Below are 17793 nucleotides of genomic sequence, written 5' to 3'. Positions count from 1 at the left end.
AACAAATAGCTTAGATGAGAAATACATCTGAAATTTGATGAGATCTATCTTTTGATTGCTTCTCCTTGAGTTACCTATTTCAGATAGAGAAGGGAAGGGGCCATGGCAGGCTAAAAGATATGAAGTTCAGTTGGGGAGAAGGAGATTGCTCTGTGTAGGGTAGGAAGAACTATTCTTCTATTCTCTAGATTCTTCTGGCTGGTCTAAGAATTAAATTGACATGAGACGGAATACCAGGAGAAAATCAAACAAAGTTTATTAACCTGCATACATGGGAGAAATCCAGGAAAACTGAGTAACTCATCAAAATGGCCACAGTCATCACCTTAAATACCATCTTCAGCTAAAGACAAAGGAGGATGTTGGAGGTAGTGGTTTTGGAATTCAAAGGGGAGGAAGGCAATTCACATGGAGATGGAAAAGCAAATGTGTAGTAAACAAATGTTTGCCATTCCTTGCAAAAAACAATGAGACATGGGGAGGACTTTGATTAAATGGGCCTTGCTAGGTTTCTCCCTGTTTACTGTTATAGTTATCTATGGTGATAGCTCTTACCTGGAACAGGCCTTCTATCTTAAATTCTTTTAGTTAGGGGGAAGGTCAAAGTTTTCAAGTCTTTTGTTTTTAAAAATAATGAAGCCAGAGCCGGCCCTGTGGCTTAGCGGTTAAGTGTGCGTGCTCCGCTGCTGGCGGCCTGGGTTCGGATCCCAGACGCACACCGACGCACCGCTTCTCTGGCCATGCTGAGGCCGCGTCCCACATACAGCAACTAAAGGATGTGCAACTATGATGTACAGCTATCTACTGGGGCTTTGGGGGAAAAATAAATAAATAAATAAATAAAATTTAAAAATAACGAAGCCAAAGAGACTCATTTTAGGGTGGCAAATTCTGATCCCCACATCTGTTTGGAAACCAAGTCCAGATGAAGTCCATGTGAAAGAGGAATTGCCTTTTCCTTTCCAAGGCATTTGGAGGGGAATAAAAGAAGAATGGCAAAAGATCAAGTTTGGGGTGATTAGGAAGTTAGATTAATTAGGTCATCAAAAGAATTCTTCCTGCTGGTGACCAGTTTGCATGGAGTTTGAACTAGTCAAAATAGAAATCATCTGGCCTCATGACTTCTTACTTGTGACCCATTATCTTTGTCTCTGGTCTGTGAGAAAGGTAGTTTTATCTAATTTCAAGCTCAGGTGAAAAGAAGAAATGAACATGGTAATATTTTCCCTGTGTTTGAATGAGGCTGTCTTGTGACAAAGGAACAGGTAAAGACACCTGACTGGTTTGAGATAATATTTACTGAAAGGCCATTGTGAAGCTATAAACAATCTAAGGTATTGTTGTTTTTTGGATTAAGATAATACAGCTGGAAGGCATCCTAGATATCATTTAAGCGCTTCATCTTACAGGCACTGAGACCTATGTGGGTCAACTGTATTTATTGCCTAAGAGCACACACCACATAATGATCAACAGTGTAGATTCTAGAGTCAAGATATACCCGGTTCAAGGCCCATTTCTGCCACTTACTAGTTTGTGACCTTGGGGCTGAGGAGGGTCTCACAGAGGTGAACAGCTGAGTTGTACAGAGTGAGTAGAGTTTGCCAGATGGGCAGGCATTCCAGGCAGAGGGAACAAGGGTATGTCCACAGAGAGAGGTATGAGAGGGAGAGAGCCCTGCATGGAGGAGGGGAGAGAGGTGGATGTAGCTGGGGCACACAGTGCTTATGGGGGAGGGAAGAGAAAGGACAAGGGGGGAAGGTGGCAGTTGCCCTGCCTCTGAAAGAGGAAATGTTACCAAACCAAAGTGGGTTCACCTCCTGGCGAGTTAAAATCATACTCTCCACCAGAAGTAGTTGTCATACAAAGTAAAGTATATTTGTAACAAATAGGAGCCTGCACAGAATCATTTCCAAAGTCATGGCTGTCCCTGAACAAAGGGAAGCAGAGGCCTTTTATTTTGGGTGGGGAATGAATATTCAAAAGGGAGTGGTGGGTATTTGCTTGCATAGGCTCAGTTGGCATCTCTCGGCTCATCTGTGTGGGTGCTGCTCTTGCAGTGGGGCTCAGTCTGGTTCAGGGTGGTTGGTGATTGCATCTCTTAATATAACAAAACAACAATTTGGAGAAACAGTTAAATGCTTCTGAAACCTCCCCTGAGTTCCTTGGGGCAATTAGTCAGTGACAGAAACTTCACTGCCAGATTTTTTTCTCACTATTACTTTGTATCAATAATATACCCAAAGAAGGTTGAGTTGCTACAAACTCTAGGAAATGTGTCTTTGTCAACAGAACGTCCCATACGTTGTAGCCCAGGAAGGAAGACTAGGCAGAGCCTGGGATATGCTGGTCCCTTGGGGCCCCTTCTACTTCCCCTATGAGCTGAGCTCTCTTCAGCCCAATACCCAGTAAGGCTTTCTTGGGGAAAAAGGCTCTGGGTGTGGTCAGAAGACATGAAAAATAGCTACCATTTCTATGTACCTGGCATTATTCTAACTGCTGAATGTGATACTGAACCTCTTAATCTGAAGTTCATGTGCCTGATATGCAGTAAATCAAACAATGAGACATCAGTACTTGGAGATGGAGAAAGGTTTATTTGAATTGGCCAAAATGAGAAGGTGGGAGCATGGGTTCTCTCAAATCCGCCTTAACAAGAGAAGAAAGCAGGAGGTTTTATAGGGGTAAGGGATGTGGCATGAGGAGTTTTGGGGAAACAAAGGGGTAATCCGTGTTTCGTTCACTACCGATAACCTCCTGGGCAATCTGACTTCTGGGTGCCAACGGCAGCTGGGGGCTGGTTATCTGGTGATCCTTGAAGGCATTCTCTTTCTTCTGTAAAACAAGCTCATAAATCCTTGTGACCCTTGATCACCCCTTGGTTTCTCTGAAACTCCTCCTGCCACATCCCTTAGCTCTATATAATCCCACTTTCTTCTCTCCTTAAGGGGGACTTAAGAGAACCCATGCTCCTGCCTTCTCATTTGGCGAATTCAAATAAACCTTTCTCCATCTCCAAGTTTTGCCTGGCTTGCTGCTTAGGCAGTCATAGGACTGTGGACAAATCATCTAACATCTCGGAGGCTATTTCTTCATTATGAAGATGGAGTAATAATTCCCATTTCATTGAGTTTCCAGGTTGTTGTGAAGCTCAAGTATGAGGAACACGTGAGCGTGCTTTGTGAAGAGTAAAGTGGTGGTACTCAAAAGGGGTATTGTTGAAAATGCAGACTCCTGGGCCTCACTCCCATACACAGACACTCAGTAGGTCTGGGGTAGAAGGCAGAATGTTTAACAAGCACTCTAGGTGATTCTGATGCACTAGTCCCCTGACCAACTATGAAAAAACACTTTTGTAAAACAAAGGTTCTCAAACTTTAGAGACTATCAGGATCACCTGGAGGACTTGGGTGTTATTCTTGTCACTAGCTTGTGTTCTCACAGACTCAAGAAGATGAAAGAGAGTTGCAGGTGCAGAATTTGGTGTGGTTTAGCCTCTGTGGGCGTGGAGAGTCTGGCCCCAAGGTTAGTCCCTGGAGCCCTCTCCTTCACAGGCAAAAGGAAGCATGCTCATCCTTAAAGAGGGCAAGTGATTCACAGGTTTAAGACAAAAAAGAAGAGGGAGGCATTTGTAGGTGAAAGGGCAAGAGGCTTCTGTTGCAAAATAAGAGGTTAGATTAGGGAGACGTAAATAAACGACTAACATTATTATTCAAAATTCAGTACATTCCTGCCTTCTTATATCAGGGTAGGGGGATTAACAACAGAACACAAAACATCTGCTTAGAGCACCAACAAAGCCAGAACACCAAAAAGAAAAGAAAAAATAATTTGCTTAAAGCAATGAAGATGTCAAAAGAGGGAGGAAAAAAAAACCCATAACTTTTTTAAACTTCCTACCAGTTACTTTGTGGTTTAGTATTGTGTTTTATTTTGAATTACGTGCAGGGGTGGGGGGAATACCATAATTGTTTTTTCTTTCTGAAGGCCTCTAGATGTATTCAGTATAAGGGATACATTTTTGATGGATCAGTTTGGAGCTTTGAATATGATAAACACTATCTATGTGCATGCAACATTAGTTAAGTAATTGAGGTGAATACCACTGAAGGCTTCCCACAATTCCAACTTCACTGCTTGACAAAGCCCACCGCCAGGCTCCTGAGTCATCGCCGCCGCCTCTTGCTCCCCATTCTGGAGACCGAGGACCTGGGGGCCAATCCCGGCGCCAGCTCCCCTGCGCACCTCCCCTCTATCCACATCACTTGTTCACCTTCCCCGAGAGAGAGCTCGCGGAGGCCGAGGCCCGCGGGAACGTTAGGTGGAGATCCCCCGCCACTCACTCAGGGAGAGGTCCACGGAACTTTCCTACCTAGCTCGGGGCAGTTGCACAACTTCTTGCTCAAATAATCTGGTTAAGTCCCTGCATTTTACACACAAACAAACTAGGACTCAAATGTTGATTTCTTAAAAAAAAAAAAAAAAGCATAACCCACAACTTAAAAGAAAAAGGTCGTTTTGCATAACAAGCATAGGCAGGTTTCATCCCGGAGTGATCTGAGGTTTAAATCTCCCTGAGAAAAAAAGATCAATAATATTCTAAGGTCCTTTTGTAAATTCTGATTCAACTTTAGACAGATGTTTGAAAAACGGACTTTAAAGTCAAAAGAGCAGTAAATCAGAAATCTCTACAGAGTCATCGCCGGGTTAGAATTTCACAAAGCTTTACAGGCTATTTATTTGCTAAAAATAACAGTCTAGAAGCCACTATTTCCATTTTGAAAGACGGTTTCTATTCTGAACGCTGACAGTAATCAACAGGTTAGTTACTGGTAAGATGTCCGCGCGACTCCTCGCGGCCTTTTGCAAAACCACAAAGCCCACGGGGGAACCGGCCGCATTTTGGCCACGGGCCTCCCAGGACCCCTAATCCAGGCGGGGCCCCCACCCAGGCAGGACCCCTCCTCACCCAGGCAGGGGCCCGTGCTCCTCGAGGCGGGCGGCGGTGGGGTGACGGCGCAGGGAGGCAGCAGAGGGCGACACTCGGCTGGGCGGCCGTTCACGTGGCGCGGGGGCGGGCGGGGCGGGGTATATAGCCGGGCGCCCGCGGCCGCGCTGCTAGACCGCCGCGGGGCTTGCCGGAGCTGGCCGCTGCGACTCGCCGGACCCTCGCCTCTTCCCTGCTGTGGTCGGTGGGTGCGCGCCCCCTCTGTGATCAGCGAGCCGGCTCGGGTCCCCCGCAGCGCCGGGGGGCAGTCCTGGGGGGGCCGCTGCTCCGGCCCCCGCGGGACTCCAGGCTGCACGCCTCGCGGCCCCGCGGCCGTCTCCGGCCGCTGGCTGGGCAGGGCGCGCTCCCGGGCCTGCGCTGTCGGCCCCGCTTTTGTTCGTGGAGGCTGCTTTTCTGCCAGCAGCCTTAGTGAGGCTGTAACTTCTTGGCTTGGTTACGGGGTAACAGTTTCCTTTTGTCCCGAAAATAGATTCTTTAAAAGGAAATGCCTTAGAAAATCTCCCTAAAGCAGACTTTTATAGGGTGCACGGTGACAGCGGGGTATCGATGCTGGCGCTTGCCTTCTGCGTTCCGGGTGGTTCTTACTCATTTCTTGTAGAACTGGGACGACTGGCCCGGAAGTGGCCGATGGCGAGCTGCGTAGGTTCTTTTCTTTCCCAGCTCAGCTGCTTAGCATGAGGCAGTTTTGTGGGTTTGGGTCGTTGGGGACGCTCAATTTACGTTTAAAAGCTGAAATGTTTCTCAATTCCTCGGAGCATCTCCTTCCTCTTTGCTTAGTCTCCCCTAAACTAGTTTCAGTCCTTTAACAAGGAGAGAATAAATTCTCCCAACGTGCTCCAACTTGATAGTCCTGACTGTCCAAGATGTCTTCTACTTGAAATCTCTAGTTTTAACATGGATTTTAACTTGGTTCGCATTTTTGTAAAAAGATATTCCTCTTCAAAAGGTATTTTTAGTATCCTGGTGGAGAAACGACAAATGTGTCAACAACTTTGCTTTTCCCTGCGGAGCCTGTTTTCTATTGAGTTTACCGTGAGCTCTGAACCTTGCCTCAGACAGTGTCTGCCCTGCTCCGGGAGAGCGCTGAGAGCTAGAGTGTGGGAAGAAGTGCAGAAAACTACACTTAACCTCAGCAGGAAGTTTTCTCTACGAAATTAGCATTTACTTGGGTTGGGGAATGAATCTGAGAGAGTCTTATCCTAGTGTCCCGAAATAAGTTTCTTTTCCTCAGATTTCTTCTTTCTCCAGGAAGAAAGATGGCATCTGCTGCAGTTGATCCACAACCGGTATGAATTTTAAATGGCTGTTTCTTGATTCTTTCCCTCCCCGTGTGATTTGAGAAGTTAACACTTCCCTCCCCCTTGGTTGCAGAGTGTGGTGACTAGGGTGGCCAACCTACCCTTGGTGAGTTCCACCTATGACCTTGTCTCCTCGGCTTACATGAGTACAAAGGACCAGTATCCCTACTTGAAGTCTGTGTGTGAGATGGCAGAGAAGGGCGTGAAGACCATCACCTCCATGGCCATGACAAGTGCTCTGCCTATCATCCAAAAGCTAGAGCCACAAAGTGAGTTCTGATTTCCCCCTCAAGATTCAGTCCTAGGGCCTCAGGCAGGGGTGAGCCATGAGTTGGGTTGAATATGGTTAATGCCAGCCTTATGCCCTAAGCGCAGAGCAGCAACATCAGGGAATCCTTAGCCTCTCCTGAGGCACATACTGCCTTTACCTAGAAACTGCCGGGTGACCCTCATCGTTATAGAATGCCTGCTTCATAGCAATGGCAGATGCTCATGATACTTAAAAAAAATCCCCCAGAGATACTTCTGTGTTGGCAGCTGAGATCATAAGGGGAGCCAGCTGGTGAACTGAAATAGCTGACTTTCTTGGGACTACACAGTGTACATGAACTGCTTTTTAAAAAATAAATAACATCTTTATTGAGATATAATTAACACACCATACAATTCACCCACTTAAATTGTATAATCCAGTAGTTTTTAGTATATTCACAGAGTTGTGCAAGCATCACCATGATCAATTTTAGAACATGTTCATCACCCCAGAAAGAAACCTCATACCAGTTTCTGTTTGGGATGATGAAAAAGTTCTGGAAATAATAGTGGTGATGGTTACACAACATTGTGAATGCCACTGAATTGTGCACTTAAAAATAGTTAAAATGGTGAAGTTTATGTTATATCTATTTACAATTAAAAAATAAAGAAAAAAAGGATTAAGCAGTTTAAATATATAAAAAAAAAACTTTATACCCCCATTAGCAGTCACTCCCCATTTCCTTTCAAACCCCCCCCCCCACCGCGCCAGGGTCGGGGGGGCAACTACTAATCTACTTCTGTCTATAGATTTGCCTGTTCCATTTAACATAAATGGAATCATAAAATATGTGGTCTTTTGTGACTGGCTTCTTTCACTTAGCATAATATTTTTTTTTTTTTTGTGAGATCAGCCCTGAGCTAACATCCGTGCTATTCCTCCTCTCTTTGCTGAGGAAGACCAGCCCTGAGCTAACATCTATTGCCAATCCTCCTCCTTTTTTCCCCCAAAGCCCCAGTAGATAGTTGTATGTCATAGTTGCACATTCTTCTAGTTGCTGTATGCGGGACGCGGCCTCAGCATGGCCGGAGAAGCGGTGCGTCGGTGCGTGCCCGGGATCCGAACCCCGGGCCGCCAGTAGTGGAGCACGCGCACTTAACCGCTAAGCCACGGGGCCGGCCCTAGCATAATATTTTCAAGGTTCATCCATGTTGTAGCATCAGATCAGTACTTCATTCCTTTTTATTGTGGAATAATCCATCATGTAGATAGATCATATTTTATTTATTCATTCATCAGTTGATGGATCTTTGGGTTGCTTCTACTTTTTGGCAATTATGAATAATGAATGCTGCTGAGAATATTTGTGTACAATGTTTTGTGTGGACATATGTTCTCAATTCTCTTGGGTATATACCTAAGAGTAGAATTGCTGGGTCACGTAATAACTCTTAAAGTTTTTGAGGAATTGCTAGACTGTTTTTCAAAGTGGCCGCACCTTTTTACATCCCACCAGCAGTCTATGAAATTTGCAGTTTCTCCACATTATGAGCTACTTTTGAATAAAGATATAAATCATTCCCCCAAATGGTTAGATCATGGACTTTTAGGATTATAAGGAACCTTTAGAGACCAATTTTCCAACTCTGCTACTTCCCAAAGGAATTTAGTACTAGTGCTTGGCTTGGTGGTCATTGAGGGGAAGCTTGGACTAAAATCTGGGTTTTGTTAGGGAGATCCAGGGTGCTGTCAGCATACTGTTTCCTGGTGATAACCCAAAATACACTGCCACTACTGAATTAAGTGTAGTTAGGGATTAAACTAGCAGGGAAATGATATTTTGAGAGCATTTTTCAGACACCTTATGCCCTGAATAAGGGTTCAAGAAAGCCTGGCTTCTCTTGGCATTAACTTTAGGGGCCAGTTGACGAGGAAGAACCTTCTTAGCCAACTTCCTACCTGTCACTGCCTCTGCCTGCTGCTCCCCCACACACTCTTATTTCTCTGTCAGTAGAAGAAAGTTGCCAGCAACCTGCTAAGCCTCTTCTGTCTGAGCTAGAGAAACCAGTCAATGCATTGCATGGTAAATGAAGATCAGCATTCTTGCTTTTTATAATAAGCATATTTTCCCCATTTGTGACTCTTCTAGTTGCAGTTGCCAATACCTATGCCTGTAAAGGGCTAGACAGGATTGAGGAGAAACTGCCTATTCTGAATCAGCCAACAAACCAGGTGAGCTTGGGGGAAGAATGCTGAGGCTTGCTATCTCACATGCTTTCATGTTCTCTCTGTTTAGCACAGGCTGTGCATGCCATAATCAGGAAATACTTATTTGTTTGCTCAACCTGAATGTATTTTTGAAAGAGTAATAATCGCCACTCGCTTACTTGCTGAACTGTTGTCAGGTTATGTCTAAGAAGCAGAGATGAACTAGTCACCTTTGGACTAGAATATTTTTAGTCTGGTCTCTATCAATTTGTTGCTTTGCCTGTGCAGATACAATTGCTCTCTCAAATAACCGATTCCCATATGGGATTGGTAAATGCAGAAGTAGTATATAGAACCTTTTCTCACTTGGTATCTGAGAGCACATCCAGTAGGATGGAGAACTGACATCTCTGCCTATGTTTTGGCCTTCTAGGGCTGTGTGCATAGGGCCAGGTGTGCATGGTACGTATATCTATGCTCATAGGCCTGCATGAGCTGCTGTCACAGTATAAGCATGTCAACATGGAAAATCCCATTCTCTAGAGTACCCCTTGTACCTTACTACAGGTTCATCTGGTTAAAAAATAACACCTTGAGAAGTTGACAGATTTTATATCTGATTACCTAATTTGCTCCTCCAACAACCCTTGAGTGGTGGCAGGTAGGGCAAATATACCTGATAAAGAAATTGAGGCTCATTTCTCTTAGTGACTTGCCCAAGACCTAAAGCTAGAGAGTGAAAGGGCCAGACTCTTTCTTTAACTCTTCAACTATGCTGCCTTAGTTAAGACCTTAAAATGTATTTATGCCCAGCCAAGTGATCTGCTTTTCTCTTTGTAGGTGGTTGCCAATGCCAAAAGTGCTATGACTGGGGCAAAAGATGCTGTGACGACTACTGTGACTGGGGCCAAGGATTCTGTGGCCAGCACGATCACTGGGGTGATGGACAGGACCAAAGGCGCGGTGACTGGCAGCGTGGAAAAGACAAAGTCTGTGGTCAATGGCGGCATTAACACCGTCTTGGGAAGTCAGATGGTACAGCTGGTGAGCAGTGGAGTAGAAAATGCGCTCACCAGATCAGAGCTGCTGGTAGACCAGTACCTTCCTCTCACTGAGGAAGAACTAGGTAATTGGGTTTTTGTCTTGAAATCATGTTTTATATCTTAAAGCAATCTTGTTAAACAGCTTCATTGAGATATACTTTATGTATCCAAAAACTCACCTGTTTTCATTGTAAATTTACAGAGTTGTGCAACTATGAGCACAATCCAGTCTTAGAACATTTCTGTCACCCCCAAAGATCCTTCATGCCTGTTTGCAGTCAATCTCCATGCCCCCTCCCCCAGGCAGCCACTAATCTGTCTCTATAGATTTTCCTTCTTAAATGCAATCTTAAGTTTCACATTGAATTTTACATAGTAAGTTTTTAAAATCTGGGAGAAATTAGCCTAGAGAAATATTTCCTATAAATGGCTTGTCTTTAATGGGCTGCTTTAAAGAATCGTTAAATATTTAGTGCTTACTATGTGCCAGGTACTGTGTTGCCCAAGAAGCCCTAGTGGGAAGAGGCATGTGTAGATGAAAATGTCAGATACAGTGACATGTTCTGGGTGGACAAGCCCAGCAGCAGACTTGGGAAATGAGCGCATAATTGTTAGGTGGATGGGTAGAATTGACAAAATCAAGATCCAGGTTAGAGGCCAGGCCTTGTCACTTATAGCTGTGATCTGCATATGTTTTTGTCCCTTCTTTCTAACTTCAGAAAAAGAAGCCAAAAAAGTCGAAGGATTTGATTCAGTTCAGAAGCCAAGTTATTATATTAGGCTGGGATCCCTGTCTACGAAGCTCCGCTCACGTGCCTACCAGCAGGCTCTCAGCAGGGTTAAAGAAGCAAAGCAGAAAAGCCAAGAGACCATTTCTCAGCTCCATTCCACCGTTAACCTGGTGAGTGAAACTTGATTTAAAGGTATCTGAAGTGAGTTCATTTATATTGAGGCATGAGAGTAAATGTATCTGAAGTGAGTTCATTTATATTGAGGCATGAGAGTAAATGTAATCATGAAATCCAAGAATTTTAATCTTATGAACAACCCAATAGAAAAATGGGCAAAGAGTCTACAGACAACTCACAGAAGTAGTAGTATAAATAGCTGAAATATATGAAGTGATGTGACTCTTACTCTGAGTGGTCAAATTACAGATGCCCATCTTGTCCTATCACACTGGGAAAGTGTGACACTTGGGCAGTGGTGTAGAGAAAGGGGTAAACTTGTACTTGTGCACTTCTGGAGGATTCAAGGGACTGTTCAAGCAAAGTTACAAACACACCTATGCCTCGAGCAGTTTTACTTTTAGAAATTTATCCTGCAGGTATGTGTATTTGTTTAGAGTTGCAAAAGACTATAAACAATGGATGTCAAGTAATAGGAATTTAATTAAATGGATACATCACAAAAGACTTGTGTAGCCATTGAAGATTGCCAAGTTATAGAACAGTATGGATTGTACTGCCATTAGAAACCAGTTTATTCTTGGAAGGGGAAGTAGGTGGCTGACAACAGGAAAGAGGAACTTTGAATTCCTTTCTCTTTTGAAGGATTTTATTTATTTATTTATTTTCCCCCCCAAAGCCCCAGTAGATAGTTGTATGTCATAGCTGCACATCCTTCTAGTTGTTGTATGTGGGACGCGGCCTCAGCATGGCCGGAGAAGTGGTGCGTCGGTGCGCGCCTGGGATCCGAACCCAGGCTGCCAGCAGCGGAGTGCGCGCACTTAACTGCTAAGCCACAGGGCTGGCCCTCCTTTCTCTTTTGTAATTTTAGTTTATATTTTACATGTATATGTCTGATTTACCTCCTGGATCTGAGAACAGGCTAACATGAATTTCTGACTAGTTTGTTCCTTTGTGTTATTTCACTGTGTTCTAGATTGAATTTGCCAGGAAGAATGTGCATAGTGCCAACCAGAAAATACAGGATGCTCAGGATAAGCTCGCTCTCTCCTGGGTGGAGTGGAAGAGAAGCATCAGCCATGACGATACAGATGAATCCCACTGTGCTGAGGTAAGACAGCTGGCCAGTCACCTGCTACAGTTTCTGAAGAAGTTCCTACCAGGCTTTCATTTCAATTTTCCCATTATTCCTCTTAGAATACTCTTCTCTATCGAAAGTTTGAACAATACTATGTACATAGGTTGCTTGTTATGTGACAGAAAAGCAAAACTGTGCTGTAACTTTATCTACCAACCTACAGATAAGCATATTACCCTTAACGGGATACAACTACGTGAGAAACATGGGCCTTGCCCTCATAATGGGTACGGACTAATAGGGGAGAGAGGCATTTTTACTGTCACAGTGTTTTTTGACGGCATAAATACAGGTGCTATGAGAATATATAGGAAGGGTACCTAACTCAACCTTGGAGTGAGGAGGGTGGTCACATGGCTTCCTGGAGGATGTGAGTGCTAAGCTGAGACCCAATGGGTGAATAAACTAGGTGAAATGACATACAGGGACTAATGTTCCAGACACAAGAAATAGCACATTGTAATCCTAGAAAGTGGTTCTCCAGGTCCCAATAGCTAGTATGCATATCTATGAAATGTGAATAATACTGCTGCACCCAGGTGGTTGTAAGGATTTTAAAAAGTCAAAGAGTCCATCTATGTGGTGGACACATAACCAGCTTACTGTAATTGAACTAATTCACACATAGCACTGTTGGATCCACTGTTAATTTTTTTTTTTTTATTTTATTTATTCATTTTTTTCCCCCCAAAGCCCCAGTAGATAGTTGTATGTCATAGGTTCACATCCTTCTAGTTGCTGTACGTGGGACTCGGCCTCGGGTTGGACGGAGAAGTGGTGCCTTGGGGCGTGCCTGGGATCCGAACCCCGGCCGCCAGCATCAGAGCGCGCGCACTGAACCGCTAAGCCACGGAGCCGGCCCTCCACTGTTAATTTTTTACACTTGTTTTTTTTTTTAGCACATCGAGTCACATACCCTTGCTATTGCCCGAAACCTGACTCAGCAGCTCCAGACCACGTGCCACACCCTCCTGTGCAACGTCCAGGGGTTACCGCAGAACATCCAAGATCAGGCCAGTCACTTGGGGGTGATGGCTGGAGACATCTACTCAGTGTTCCGCAACGCTGCCTCCTTTAAGGAACTGTCCGATGGCCTCCTCACTTCCAGCAAGGGGCAGCTGCAGAAAATGAAGGAGTCTTTGGATGATGTGATGGATTATCTTGTTAACAACACGCCCCTCAACTGGCTGGTAGGTCCCTTTTATCCTCAGCTGACTGAGTCTCAGAATGCTCAGAACAAAGGCACAGAGAAGGATACAACCAGCCAGGAGGCCCAGCAACCTGAGCACAAAACACATTAAACCTGTCCCTGTCACCAGTGCGTGGTGCAGCCAGCCAGAGGACACTTTCTGTTATGTTTAAATTAACCTGCTAGACAACTTGGAATTGGGAAAGCAGCTAGCTAGAAAAAAAGGTCCTCGATTGTAGTCATTTGCAACTAGATTAAGAGCTTTAAAGTTTTTGGCATTAGCAGATGAATTCTGTTGTTTATGTGGCTGGTAAGAAAAGAATGATAGACTGGTCAGAGTCTAGCCGGAGCTCACAAAAAGTTCCAGTGCCTTTATGGTCTCATTCTGTTGCTGCCACTGTTGCTGCCTGTTTGTATTGAATGAAAGCACCTTCATGTGGGCTGTGGGATAAACTTGTCTGCTCCAGTTTGGCCTGAGCAGGCCTCATCATTGGTATGTCTTACAATGCATGCTTGTACAACTTTAGTTTTTTGTTTTACATAAAGGAATGCCCCCTATGAATTCAATAAAATTCACTACAGAATAGATCAATTATGCTGTGTGTTCCATGTGCTTTGTGTGTTGCTTTCACAGAGCTTATTTGGCCTGCATGACAGTTATTAATACACATGCGTGAATTCCAGTTGGCCTGTTGGGAAATTTGGCAGGGTAATAACACTGGAAGACTAATGTTATGGAATAACATTGGAATGGAATGTTTGATAACAGGTTTTAAACAAATGAAAAGCTAATGTGCACTTAAAAATTTTACTAGGTGACAGTTGTTGCCTTCATTTGTCCAGTTACTAGAGCCCTGAGAGTGGCTATTTTTAAAAAATTTTTATTGAGATCATAATAGTTTATAACATTGTGAAATTTCAGTTGTGCATTATTATTTGTCAGTCACCATATAAATGTGCCCCTTTACCTCTTATGCCCACCTCCTGAGAGTGGGTTTTTAAACCAGTAGAAGGACCTACTCCTGGCTGACTGCCTTGCTGAAAAGGAATCACAGCTGAAAGGAATCAGAGCTGCAAAGAAGCAAGTGAGTGACTCTTTGCATCAGCCTCACGTAAAGGCAGCAGGCATTTCTTGCCAAGGGGCCATTTAAAGTGTGAGCCCTGGAGTAAGACTGTTTGGCGTCCAGTCTCAGCTGGAATTAACTTACTGTGTTGTCACTTGGGGAGAAAGTCACTAACAGTTGTTGGTAAGATACCTTTAGAAGACCATGTGAGAATAATTAGAAGTAAAAAGATTTTGGACCCCCTGTAGAAAAGGGTTCTTCTACCTAGAGTGTTCAGACTTCTAGCTCCCTCAATGTTGATCAGTTGAGGAAATATTGTGAATCTCCTTGTAACAAAGCTGCAGGATGCCAAACTGTTTCACAAAACAAATCTTAGAACATGTGGAATGATGCTTCTGTCTGTCCCTGCTAAAAGGTTAGCAAGGCTGCCCTTCAGCAGAACCGGAGTCTAAGTCAAATTTGTCTCCTCTTTGTATCCTGGTTTACCCCTTTCTCCCCATGAAAACAAGGAAGCAGCACATAACTTTACATGCACCTTTGGTGTGAGTGAGTCTATCAAAGCTTATTAAGCTATAGAAGTAAATTTTCTCCCCTTGAGTTAACTTCAGGAATCAATATACAGGTGAGTTGAATTGGAGAGTAGGGACTCAGTGAGATACTTGAGGCTAAGGAGCTTCTGGTTTCTGGGAAGGTGGACTGTCATAATTTATGGGCTTCCAGGATGGAGCTTATCCACTCATCCATTCACTTACCTGCCTACCCCCAGTAACTGGCATTTTCTAGAGGCTCTGCCTCTTAAAAATTTACTTCTTGGTTCAAATTGGTCATGACTCTGCCCCTCTTTGCCTCAAAACTCCAAGGCTGTTATTTTGTGGTTTATTCTGATTGGCTGGAAAATCATATACTATAGCTGTACACATGCTTTCTTATCCTGAACGTCAAGTTTTGTGTTTCCTCATCATAAGAGTTATAGTACCAATTGAATTGTTTGTGAAAAGGAGACGGGCCTCACAACTATTCTTTGTGAGCAAGAACACAATATAAAGGAGACCTCTCTTAGCTTCTAGAAGAACACTACTAGCCCTTGCTTTTTGCCATGAGCTGTGCACACTCGTCATGGTTTTGTCTGTATTTGTCTCTCAAATTTGTGCCTACCTGCATTTCATTCTGTTGTCAACATGTCTCAAAATTCGTGGTATTCTTGCATCTTATAGCTTTATTGTTGCATAAACTGGCAGTTTGGGTTTAACAGACTTTTTCTCCAAGGAGGACAATTATTGTGAGGAAAAAAGCTGACTAAGCCTAGCACAGTATCTAACTGGCAGGTTTTTATTTTTTATTTTTTTATTTTTTATAATTTTATTTATTTATTTTTTTCCCCCAAAGCCCCAGTAGATAGTTGTATGTCATAGCTGCACATCCTTCTAGTTGCCGTGTGTGGGACGCAGCCTCAGCATGGCCAGAGCAGCAGTGCGTCGGGACGCACCTGGGATCCGAACCCACGCTGCCAGCAGCAGAGCGTGCGTACTTAACCGCTAAGCCATGGGGCCGGCCCACTGGCAGGTTTTTAAACATTTGGCTGCATGAAGGCTGGCATGGTGTGCCTCAGTGTTTAAGGAGGTTTTTTTCCTTTGCACGTAATAATAAGACTTGCTGGTTAGTTCTGGGTGAAAAATCAGAGGAACATTGTGTACTAGCCATTAATCTCTTAGCCTTAGTTTTTTCATTTGTAACGTAAAATTAGTGATGGAACAGATGGAAGTGAAGTGTTTGAGGATGGGGTGTCTTTTTCTATTTTGCACTAGAGGCACGGGGACACCATCTGTGGGAGAGTGACATGTAGTATCTTTAACTTGCCAGTTCAAGTGTGAGTACATAATATCAGGAAATACCTCTACTTTGATAAGGCATTATAGGTATTGAAGAACTAATGAAGTGAAAAGGGAAAAACTAAAATTTGGTTTGCTTGAGATAGCTCTTTTAAAAGAGTATCATTAGCTCACGGAGGTGGCAGGTGAGGGAAGGAGGAAGGAGCAGGATAGATATTTGTGCATAAATCTTTAAGAAATGGGGTCTAAATTATGCCTGAGAGAGCAAATATGGAGGGATGGAAAGGAGGGCCTATTGCCAGCCTGACCTTCCTGGGCTCTTATGGACTTGGGACCGGGCCAGTTGGGTCTTGGTCCTGATCCAACTCCAGGAGTGACCTGGCACTGAGGCCTGCATGAAAGTGTCCCTGCTCCATAAACCAAGGTCTTTTTTTTGGCTGGCAAAGATTTGCCCTGAGCTAACATCTGTTGCCAGTCTTCCTCTCTTCCCCACCCCCCGCCCCCGAAGCCCAAGTACATAGTTGTATGTTCTAGTTTTAGGTCCTTCTAGTTCTTCTATGTGAACTGCCACCACAGCATGGCTACCGACAGACGAGTGGTGTAGGTCCATGCTTGGGGACGGGACCCGGGCTGTCAAAGTGGAGTGCGCCAAACTTTAACCACTAGGCCATTAGGGCTGGCCCCCAAGATCTTGATTATTTCTAACTCAAAGGGCAACACCTTCATGCTATAGATGTCCTCCTTCCCAATAGGTATCCTATAATGTAGGATATCCCAATATTTCCATAGTAGCCATTTGCTAAGGAAAAGTTGCTGAATAATTCCACCGCTGAGTATCTAAGTTCCCAGGCTAACCTGTAGCAGCCTACTTCACCTGAAAGATGGAGCAGCTGGAAAGGTAACAGCATCGAAATGTTCAGAGACAAGAAGAATAAGAAGTCTCTCTTCAGGCTTGAGGTCAACTTACGCTAAAGAGAGACATTTTATGTGTGTTTTCTGTTCCTCTTGCTTATTTTTTTTTTATTGATGTCTTACTAGTTTATAACATTTTGAAATTTTGGTTGTACATTATTCTTTTATTTTATTCTATTTTTTGTGAGGAAGATCAGCCCTGAGCTAACATCCATGCTAATCCTCCTCTTTTTGCTGAGGAAGACTGGCTCTGAGCTAAATCTATTGCCAATCCTCCTCCTTTTTTTCCCCAAAGCCCCAGTAGATAGTTGTGTGTCATAGTTGCACATCCTTCTAGTTGCTGTTACGTGGGACGCGGCCTCAGCACGTCCGGAGAAGTGGTGCATTGGTGCATGCCTGGGATCCAAACCCGAGTTGCCAGTGGCAGAGTGCGCACACTTAACCGCTAAGCCATGGGGCCAGCCCAGTACATTATTGTTTGTCAGTCACCATTTAAATGCCTCCCTTCACCTCTTGTGCCCACCCTCCAACCCCCTTGCCCCTGGTAACCACTATACAGTTCTCTCTGTCTGAATGTTGGTTTATATTCCACATATGAGTGAAATCTTGTGGTGTTTGTCTTTCGCTTTCTGGCTTATTTCACTTAATATAATACCCTCCAGGTCCATCCATGTTGTTGCAAATGGGACGATTTTGTCTTTTTCATGGCTGAGTAGTATTCCATGGTATATATATACCACATCTTCTTAATCCAATCATTAGTTGAGGGACACTTGGGTTGCTTCCACTTCTTGGCTATTGTGAATAATGCTGCAATGAACATAGCAGTGCATAAGCTTCTTTGGATTGTTGATTTTATTTTCCTTGGATAGATTCCCAGTAGTGGGATAGCTGGCTCATAGGGTATTTCTATTTTTAGTTTTTTTTGTTTTGGTGAGGA

General features: G+C 44.0%; 2 protein-coding genes across 5 annotated transcripts in view; one reads left to right on the top strand and one right to left on the bottom strand.

The window, feature by feature from the left end:
* The window catches only part of PLIN2 (perilipin 2), a 96706-nt gene that overhangs the window by 65113 nt on the left and 13800 nt on the right, over positions 1–17793 (top strand). Inside the window, exons 1-8 of one of the 2 annotated variants that reach the window (XM_014792390.2) lie at positions 5096–5192; positions 6240–6294; positions 6380–6575; positions 8712–8794; positions 9611–9896; positions 10533–10714; positions 11698–11832; positions 12759–13049. In XM_014792390.2, coding sequence (XP_014647876.1) covers positions 6265–6294; positions 6380–6575; positions 8712–8794; positions 9611–9896; positions 10533–10714; positions 11698–11832; positions 12759–13049 — 1203 coding nt within the window. In that variant the 5' untranslated portion in view covers positions 5096–5192; positions 6240–6264. Of the gene's footprint in view, positions 1–5095; positions 5193–6239; positions 6295–6379; positions 6576–8711; positions 8795–9610; positions 9897–10532; positions 10715–11697; positions 11833–12758; positions 13641–17793 lie in introns of those variants that run through there. The other variant, XM_087444663.1, reaches the window with a different exon arrangement.
* The window catches only part of LOC147914408 (uncharacterized), a 52355-nt gene that overhangs the window by 24447 nt on the left and 10115 nt on the right, over positions 1–17793 (bottom strand). Inside the window, exon 2 of one of the 3 annotated variants that reach the window (XM_087444666.1) lies at positions 685–5968. The exons of the other annotated variants lie outside the window; for them this stretch is intronic. Within the exon in view, the coding sequence (XP_087300792.1) occupies positions 5961–5968 (8 nt within the window). The 3' untranslated portion in view covers positions 685–5960. Of the gene's footprint in view, positions 1–684; positions 5969–17793 lie in introns of those variants that run through there. 3 annotated transcript variants of the gene reach the window in all.

The sequence above is a fragment of the Ceratotherium simum genome, chromosome 20 (genome assembly GCF_057802395.1).
Source record: "Ceratotherium simum simum isolate JZ-2026a chromosome 20, ASM5780239v1, whole genome shotgun sequence".
NCBI lineage: Eukaryota > Metazoa > Chordata > Mammalia > Perissodactyla > Rhinocerotidae > Ceratotherium > Ceratotherium simum.
This window is presented reverse-complemented; position numbering and strand designations above follow the sequence as displayed.